The sequence below is a fragment of the Colletotrichum graminicola genome (genome assembly GCF_000149035.1).
Source record: "Colletotrichum graminicola M1.001 genomic scaffold supercont1.274, whole genome shotgun sequence".
Lineage (NCBI taxonomy): Eukaryota > Fungi > Ascomycota > Sordariomycetes > Glomerellales > Glomerellaceae > Colletotrichum > Colletotrichum graminicola.
Window position 1 is genome coordinate 1253 of NW_007361278.1, and position 10687 is coordinate 11939.

The following is a 10687-nucleotide window of genomic DNA, read 5'->3' on the forward strand; positions in this document are numbered from 1 at the left end:
AATTAATTAACTATTATAATCCCTATTATTTACTAATTCTAGTTATATTACTATTAGTCTATATTACTAATATCTAGGTAATAGTTAACATTATAATAGTATAGGCTATAATATAGTTATCTGCTGTCCGGCGGTATTTATTAGCAGTATTAAGTTATGCCTTATGGCCTACTACCCCTATTCCTATATTGCAATTGAATGAATGCTATGGAATTTGGTTAGTGAATTAATGATACACTGCCTATTACTCGTGTTCAGGAAATGCCGACCGCCTGCCAAGCGTACAGGACCTACTACTAGTACGGCACGCATGAAAGCAAATTAATAAATTCCTATTTTTACTGTCTTAATGATATACAGTTAATGCGTTTCTTTAAACTAAATACTCTAGTCTACTAAGTATAAGTACTACTAGCTTCTTGCTCTTCACTACAGTTGAGTTACAGTACCAGTATTGTTTGCAAGTCCACCTCCCTATTGTTCGTTTTCCCTCAAGTTTGCGTACGCTTCTTGTGCTTTCCCAGATCCTCCACTATATTTACCAACATGGTCTTAATTACTTTTAAGCACCTCGTGCTTCTTATCAGCCTGTTTAATGTCGCGCTGGCTTCTAAAGTTCTAATTGGCTATCGACGGGTGAGCCGGGTAAGTTAAGCATGCCCCTTCACAAAAGACTCTTCAGTTAAACCGCCAAATAGCGCGAAGCATCTGAAATCAATCGGCGTAGCAACATCTTCCGTGACCCCAGGTATGATACCAAGGCAAATAAAGAGGGGGGAGCCCAGATTGGTAACGGCGTTTACCTCTCTATGAAGGTGAATGGCTATGCTGCTGGGAGACGCGACTGGTAAGTAACATATAACACATTGATTATGGATGTGTGGGTGAATGGAAAACTAATTAAGTATGTAATACCTTAAATAGGTGGTGTTATGTGTTGGCAGAGGCGGGCCCACTTGGTCAGGCACCGAAAGTTTGGATCCCTAAGAGTTTATGGGATATGCCCGAGATCAAAACTGCGGCCTACGTAGAAGGACAACTGGACAGGACAGTATCCCCGAACCACGCCTTACGGCTGTCTCAAATAAGAGATTACCCAGACGGGTATATCCAAATGCTGATACCTACACAAATGGTCCAGGATAACACATTAGAGACTACCGCTAAGTGTTTCAAAACCGAAGATGAGCTGCCGTATAAGGAACCTATTTTATACAATCAGTGGAAATTCCGTAATCAACAACCCCCCCAAGGCAGTTAATGTAGTAGGTGTATATCCCTTTAATTGCCACCGGACTACATTAACCCCTTGGTGGACCCTCCCCAACTTTTACCCCTCGCTTTAAGCAATACATAACAATACATTAATTTAGAATGTTATTTTCTTAGTAACTGCTATTAATTTTAACATTATTACTAACTGTCAAAGCGCGTTAATTGGCAGCGATAATCCTTGCGTTAATTAATTGTTCAAATTGTCTCTATAACTATCCCCACTGCCCACAGCCATCGCCGATCGGCCTATTAAGGGGCAGATGTTTATGTTGCAATGTTGACCATCGCCTGGATGATCGGCGTTACGAACTAACGCCGATCCGCCGGAGAAACTACAGCCGATTGACTGTGGATCCACTAGGGATCCACAGGGTGATTACCTAGCCATTTCGCCGCGTAACACCCACAATATCCGTAGTTTCTCCTCTTTATGCATAATTTAGAACCAGTATTTACCCCTATTATTTATTACTACTAATTAATATATATAGTTAACTATATTACTACCTTAGTAATCCTAACACTAATTAGTAGTTAAATACTACTATTTAGTACTATAGATTAGTAAGGTACTACTAAAAGAGGTAATTTCTTTATTAATTATTTATAGTAGCCCTAATTAGTTACTAAGAATCTTATTTATAAATAGCTTTATAGTAAGATTACGCTATACGCCTATTATAAGTTAATTTATATTACCTAGTAGTTATATCCCCTTAATATAGTAAAAGTAGTATAAATTTATATCCCTTACATAAGTAAATTAACTTTATTACTATATAAGAAGTCCTCTACCTAACTATAAAAAACACCTTACTTTATATACTAACTTACTATTAATTGGTAACTATTTACTTTTAACTTTTCTTTTTATTATAAGCCTATAAAGCTTACTAGCTAACTTTTTATTTATATATATTTCTTTTATTCTTACTAAGTTATTTCTTATTACTAATATAATAGCCTATTTATTACCTATAAGCTTACTAAAGGTAAAGTTTTTTTCTTATTTATTATAATAGGATTTATAGTAGTAGCTATAGCTCTTAGTAATTAGTTACTTTACGCTTAGTAACTTACTCTTACTATAGATTCTATCTATAGTCCTATATATATAGGAGGAATCTATAAGCTTAAGTCTTATAATATACTAATACCTACTATTAAGCCTTACCTAGTTAAGTGCCTATAGCTAATATTTTTATAATTCTTAAGCTTTTATCTCTCTTAAGTAAGTAGTATAAGTAAAATAAATTAAAATAATACTAAATATACTAACTAATTACTAATATATTACTAATATATAGCTAGTATAAATAAACTATAGCTACTTAAAACTTAATACCTAATAGGCTTAAATATAAGTAATAATTAAAGTATAATATATATAATAAGTAAGTAGTATAAATAAGTAAGTAGTATAAATAAGTAAGTAGTATAAATAAGTAAGTAGTATACCTAATAGTACCCCTAATATATTATATAAGAGATATTAATAATAAAATAATTAAATTAATTAAAACTACTTAAAATCCTCCTCTCTAGATATTTCTTTATTAAACTAATACGTTTATATATTATAACTAGTGTTTCTATAGACGCTATATTACTATTAGCTTATCTTAGTCCTTAGTTAATAACTACTACTTTAATACGTTTTATTTGTAGTTACAGAAAGGGCACGAGCTGCACGCGACTTAGTCTCGTCAGACGCATTCGCGGGAACCCAACGTTCACCGCTGTCTTAGATTTCCTCGAGGAACTTGAATGCGAAATTACATATCCGGATCGTCTTAGTACCCACGAACACCACACGTTGGACCCAACGTCAATATTCTACTAGTTAGAGATTTTTTTTTAATAAGTTTAAACTAAAAAAAATACTTTTATTAGGTTATTTAGTGTTTAAGAAGTCTATAGAGCAGGTGTTATTAAGAGGGACCTTAAGGGTATTAAAGTATATAGCTTAATATTAAGCTTAAAAGTACACTTTTTATACTTAGAGGGATAAGTCTAGCCCCCTTAAAACCTCTTTAAATATTCTTTTTTATAATTACTTTTATAAAAGCCTTATAAAATATAAAAAGAAAGTCTTTTTTTATAATATAGGTATTTCTTTAGTATATTTTTTCCTTAATTTCTTAACTATAAGCTATTTTTAAAGGCCTAAAATATTTAATATCTAAGGGCTAAAGTAAATAAAATAGATAAGGTAGTATATAAAAAGTAATAATATTTCTTTTTTAGTAAAATAGCTTAAAATTTATAAAGTAGTAACCTTTATAACTATTAATAATAAGAAGGTAATATTAACTTTTTATATATAGCTTTATATACTATTTAAAGTGCTAGGCCTAATTTAGGCCTTTTTTATTTATTATTTATTTATTTTTAGATATTATAATAGCCTAGTTATATAAAAAACTAGTTTTTATATAGTAAGTAAAAAGATAATATTAGCTTATAATAATAATATATAATAGAATATAGTAACTAAATAAACTAATAGCCTAAATAACTATAACCTATTTATAATTACTAAGTTATATTATTTTTATATTTAAACGCCTTTTAGTACTTATAATAACTATTCTAGCTATAATCTAGCCTATTATAAACCTAGTCTTATTAAAGTTATAGATATCTAGCTTTATAATACTATATTTTATAATTATATTTACTATAAAAAAGAACTATATATTTATTATATTAAGATCTTTATGTTAGGCTTTTTTATAGTTATACTTCTAAAAAAATATATTTAAAGCTATAGTTATTACTTTATAAAGTTTAAGGCCTAGTGCTTCCTAATAGAGGGTATATTATAGTTAGTAAGTAGTTAATTAGCTATATCTTTTATACTACTAATCTAAAGAGGAAATAATTAAGAATCTAGGTTAAGAATATACTTAACTAGCTTTTTTTTCTTTAAGTATAGTTAAATTTTATAAGTTTAGTATAGTGTTATATTATAATAGTGTACCCTTTAATTATTAGTAAAGTATACTTAAGGGGACTAAGTAGATCTTTACTATAGCCTAAGCACTAAGTTTTAGGTTTTGTTTTATAGCCTAGACAGCTAAGTTTAATTAGGCTTCTTTATTTTATATAGATATTACTATAGTAAAAGGAGAATACTTTATAATAATATAGGTAGTAGGTTTATAGGTGTATATACTACTTACTTCTTATATATATTAATACTAAAAACGTTTATATAATAACTTAATAAAAAATAAATAGAAAATAACACTATTAAAAGGATTTAATACACTAGACTTCTATATAGCTACTAATAAGGTTAATAAGGCTAATAAGGCTTTTATTACTAAATAGTTATATAGTAAGTAAAGTATAAGTATTAGAATCACTAAGGTAGTAACATAGTTAACTATATATATTAATAGGTAATTAATAAATGATAGGGGTAAATACTAGTTCTAAATTATACGTAAAGAGAAGAAACTATTATAGGTGTTACGTAATAAGATAGCTAGGTAATTACTCTATAGATCCCTAGTAGATCTATAGTTAATTAGCTATAGTTTCTCTAGCAGATTAGCGTTAATCTATAATACTAATTATCAAGGTAATAGTTAAGATTATAATAGTTCTCTTATATACGCTATGTTTATAGATAGGCCTAATATAGTCTATAGTGTATTTTTTACCTCTTATTATCTATATAACCTAATAGAATTTCTGCGTGTAAACTTATGATGGTCACATAATGTAAAGTGGTTGAGCACAAAGGATTCAGCAGTTGTAAGGGGCAGAGTCGTGAGGACTATAACTATGAAAGGGATCACACTTTTCCTGATGAATTATCATGGCAGACGCCAAGTATTCTTATACTTCTTTATCTTATATTTCCTCTATTATAGAGATTATCTATATATAATATATATATATTTATAGCCTACTAACCTAGTAAATTAATATACATCCTAACTACGTAAGTATGTCTAATTACGTAATTAACTAAAGATTAGAGAAGGTACTAGAATGTCTAAGATCTCTTAAGACCCTACCTTCTAACTCTATTACTTCTTATAAGGTTATTACTTCAAGTTAGGGTTATTTACTTAACGTTATTAGGCTACGTAACTAAGGGTTAATTTATAAGTAGCTTACGTAATTATAAGGTATTCTAGTAAGCTAAGTATAGCTATATAAGGGCTAGAATTCTTCTTGTTTCTAGTTTCCTTTTTCCTTCTCTCTCTAAGTAAGCAAATAGTTAACAATCTAACTACTATACTCTCTTTTAATTATATGTCCTTATACCTTCTATTTAGCTACCTAAGGTATAAGTATTTATATCCCCTTTTTATCTTCTATTCTTGCTTCTATAGGGTATATCTTTAGAAAGAGATATACTCTCTTATATTCTCTTAAGCTAGAATTCTCTATCTAAGACACTAGCTTATCTATTATACTATTAATATTCTTTATAGGCGTTATAGTAATGCCCTATTAAATATATTAATCTATTATTATTATCTTAAGGACTAGTCTTTACTATATAGCTAACCTTACTATCTTTATTATCTCTATTATCTTCCTTAATATTAAAGATATTTTAACCTCTATACTAACTGTTATAAGATAAGGTAGTAAGTGCCTATAGTTAGGAGATAGATAGATAGTAAGGACTAGATACCTAACGTATACGTAATATATTATATATACTTTAGGTATATATCCCTTTAGTAGGTAACTATTTATAAAGAAAAGCTTAACTATAAATCTACCTCTTATTTATTAACTATCTTATCTTATATTATTTATTCAGCTTCTTATTATTACTTACCTTACTTTAGTACTTTACTATTACGTTTTACGTTTATACTATATTACCTTATATTACTATTATAGCCTAGCTTTATTCTATTAGATTTATAAGGTCTACTAAGAAGGCTATATTGAGTAGTAGTATAACTATTTTAATTTATACTATTTTATTACTTCTTTTATCTTTATTATTTTATCAAGACTTTCTTTTTACTACTATATAGTAAAGAAATATATATACCTTAATAAAAGTAATAGGCTAAGAAATATAATATACTAAAAACGCTTTAACTTAGGTAGATCTCTGAACTTAGGCGTCTCTATATATAGCTTTAGTAAGATTTATCTTATAAGATTACTTAGTAGCTACCTTAAAGTCTTTATAATAATATATAATCTCTTATAACTATAAAATCTAATAGAAATATACTATACTACTTTAGTAGTAACTAAGAATAAGGCTTTTAGTTAAATACTAGCTAAGCTAATAACCTTTACTAGGTTAAAAATATATTTTATATAATAAAAAAGATTATTAAAAATATAAGAACTAGCTTACTACTTTTATTAAGACTATATAGTAAGGTAAAGGATATCTAACTATTTTATAGTAACTTATAAAGCTTTTATTTATTTAAAAACCTAGTTATACTAAAAAAAAACCTAACTAAATAAATACTAATTACTTTTTAAAAAAGACGTCTCTAATAACTACTTTTAAATAAAGATATTATAATACGTAATAAACTTAAATAAAAAAGAAGTATTTTTTTAAACCTATTATCTTTTAAGTAAATAGAAACTACTATAATAAGATAGTTTAAGTTTAAGAATAAAAAATAAGAAATTATAAGCCTACTAGGCTATAACACTATTTTACTAGTAGGCCTATTTAGACTATAGTTTTTTATTATACTAAGCTAGTTTCTAAATAGTATAAGCTACTATCCTAAATACTAATAAAAGTAATATATATACTTACCCTTAAGGTAGATATAATAGTTACTACCTTTAGCCTAAGGTTAGGTAAAAAATATAATTCCCTTTAGTTAGTACCTTAGTAAAAAGGCTAATACTATAACTATAGCTATTTAATTAGTAAAGTTAAAGTTAATAGTAAGATAATTATAAAAATATTAAGACTTAATAAGTATAGCCTAGTTATAAAATAACTTTAGCTAGTAAAAGTAGGAAAAAGGCTTATAGTTAAATATGGCTATATTACTTTTACTAATATTAAATATAGAAAAGCTTATAGTAGCTTTTATTTATACTATAACTACTAAAATATAAGTTATAGTAGCACTAGTAATTATTATAGCTATCTTAAGTTATTTCTTAGCCTATATATAAATATTATTTACTATAGAAGTCTTCTAGCCTAATACGAACACTAGAAGGTACTTACTAGACTTTATTTTTTATAACTACTTTATAATATACTACTATAATATAAAGCTTTAAATCTAGGTAGTTAGGGTAACTTATATAAACTCTTTATCTATATAGTGCTTTTATTAAATAGTTAACTAGTAGCTTTATAAATAACTATAAAAGTTATAAGAATTCTAACTAACTAATATAAAGTAAAATATCTTTAAGTAAAAGGGTTAGCTATTAATCTTAAGTTAATTTAGGTACTACTTTAAACTAACCCTTATTAAATTAGAAAAATAGTTTTATAAAACTTACTTTACTACTAATAAAATTAATAAGTAGTATAATATTTATACTTTTACTTAATCTTACTTTATATATACTAAGGTATGGGGTAACTAGACCTAATACTAATAGCTAATAAGGTTTTTTAATAACCTTATACTATAGCTATAGTAATTTATTATAAGCCTAAGGACTATAACTCCTTAGATAAGTATATTACCTTTATTAAGGAAAAACCCTAGGCCTTTCAAGACGCCGCCTTATTATTATAGACTACCTCTATATAGATAAATAATATAGCTAGTTAAAGTAGTATAAATAATAATATACTGCTATAAGAGAATATAGTAAAAGAACTAAAAGGCTACTACCTCTAAGATAAAGACCCCCTAAAGGCTAATAAAGAGGATATAGCCTTATAGGGATCTAATAATAATAATAACTAGTAATAATAAAATAACTACTAGTATAATAAAAACTTTTAAGGAAACTATAAAAAGTACTAACTATATAGTAACTAATAGTAAAAGTATTACTAAACTAACTTAAAAAAGTAAAGCCTAAGACTAGTAACCTTAGTAAGGTCCTTAATAAGAAAAAAGATAGTAATAGTAAGTATAATATATATAAAAAACTAAAAGTAAAGGTTAATTATAATTTATTTAGAAATATAATAAAAGTATAAAAATTAAAATTTATAAGCTTATTAATAAAAAGTATATCCTTAGAACTACTAAGGAGTTCTTACTAGTAATAACTAATACTATAAACTTTATTATATAACTACTAGCTAAGGTTACTATAGCCTTAGTAGACCTTAAGAAAGTCCTCAAAACCTATAAAAAGGTTATCTTATAGTAAAATAAAATTAAGAAGTACCTTATAGAGGTAGCTAAAAGTAATAATAATATAAACTAATTACTAACACTAAGTAAGGCTAAAATCTCTATAACGCTAGGACTCTCTAAAAATATACTATAAAGTAGTAATACTATAAACCTTACTTTCTAGTTAGAGGAGGTAATTAAAGCTATTATAAAACCTAATAAAAAGAGAAACTAGTATAAGTATACTTACTTATAGATAATAATCTAAGTAAATAAAGACTTAAAAGAAAATATAGTATACCTAGATATAGGTATATTAGTTAGTTTAGTAGATTATAAATAGATAATAACATTTACTAAAAACCTATAATTCTTTATAGTAGAACTATAGAAAGTAAAGGCAGTTATATTATAGTTTATACTTATAAAAAACGTTACTTTTAGTATATACTGTAATAAAGTTATAAAATTTATTAAGATAAAGGTCTGTATAATAATTACTAGTAAAGTAGTTAAGAAACTTCTAGCCTAACTGTTACTAAGGACACTAGTTTATAATAACTATAAAGTAGTTATTAACTTTAATATAAAATAAGTAAAACTTTACTTTACTTATAATATAATAATCCTAGTAATAGTAAAAAGCTACTTCTTAGTAATTAAAGAATGATAGTATAATTTACTATAATAATCTAGCTATAGTTAATTAACTATCTTATAGTTAACTTTATTAACCTCCTTAGTAAATATAATAATAATATAAAACTATACAAATACTATATATTCTTAATAAATACTTATATTCTAGATATAATACTAGATTTATAATCTAGTTAAGTAGTATTAGTATATATTAATATAAATACCCTTATTATTATTAGGAAGGGCACTAAGGTTATATAAATCTTCTTAGTCTTAAGAGAAAAAGATATATAAGCTATTAATAAAAAAACACTGGACACTATTAGAAAAAGTAGCTTAGTTAACTTTATTAATATTACTAATAGCTTCCTTAATATAAAGAGGGAGTTTACTATAAAAGCTAAAGAAAAGAAAAAGCTACTAGATATCCTTATACTACTATAAGAGATACTAAGATATTATATATTAAAGCTAGATAACCACCTTATAATTATTAACTACTATAGTATAAAGATTTATAGTAATAGCCTAGAATTTACTAAAAAGCTTAGGATTCTCCTAAATAAGTATAATATCTATTATAACTATAGGTTAATACTTATACTAAATAAAGATAAGATATAACGTATATAATAAGTAAGCACGCTAGATAAGTAAGCGCGCTACTAAACTATAGCTACCTTATAAATATAACTAAGAAGTAACTATAAAATAATAAAAATTATTTTAACTACTTAGAATCCTATTCTTTAGATATTACTTTATTAAACTAGTACGTTTATATATTATATCTAGTGTTCCTATAGGTGCTATACTACTGTTTACCTATTTCTATTCTTAGTCTATAACTACTACTTTAACACGTTTCCTTTTATACCTAAGCTATAGCCTCTCTTTATAACTAAATATCTTATATATTAGCTATAGTAAGAGTTTTTTTTTACCTTAAATAAGTTTTTTTACTTTTCTATATTAGTTAAGTAGGTTATTCTCTTTATAAAGGGCTTTAACCTTAGCCTTTAATAAAGTATTCTTATATATAATTCTTAATACTTCTTTAAAAATATACTTAGTAGCTATTAATCTATATATTAAGAAGCTATCTAAATAATTAATAAAGTAATCCTTAATAAGAGCTTTTTAAGAAGATATCTTTATTATGTTATATAGTGTCTAGAAAGTCTAAGCTAGTAGTGTTTTTAAGAGGGATCTTAAAGGTGTTAGAGTATATAACTTAATATCTAGCTTTAATAAAACACTTTTTAGACTTAAAGGGATAGGCCTTACCTCTTTAAAGCCTTTTTAAATATTTACTTTTATAAAAGCCTACTTAAAGGCGTTATAAAATACTAAAAAGAAGTTATTTTTTATAATATAAGTATTACTTTATTATATTATATCCTTAATTTCTAAACTATATACTAGCTTAAAAGAATTAAAATACTTAATATCTAAGGGCTAAAGAAAATAAAAAAAATAAGGTAGTATAT

General features: G+C 25.8%; 1 protein-coding gene across 1 annotated transcript; it reads left to right on the top strand.

The window, feature by feature from the left end:
* Window positions 1-546: 546 nt before the first annotated feature.
* Window positions 547-851, top strand: GLRG_11979 (uncharacterized protein; the record flags this gene model as incomplete). The annotated part of the gene is made up of 2 exons (XM_008102662.1): window positions 547-645; window positions 699-851. The coding sequence occupies 2 exons, from the start codon at window positions 547-549 to the stop codon at window positions 849-851; spliced, it is 252 nt and encodes an 83-aa protein (XP_008100853.1).
* Window positions 852-10687: the final 9836 nt, after the last annotated feature.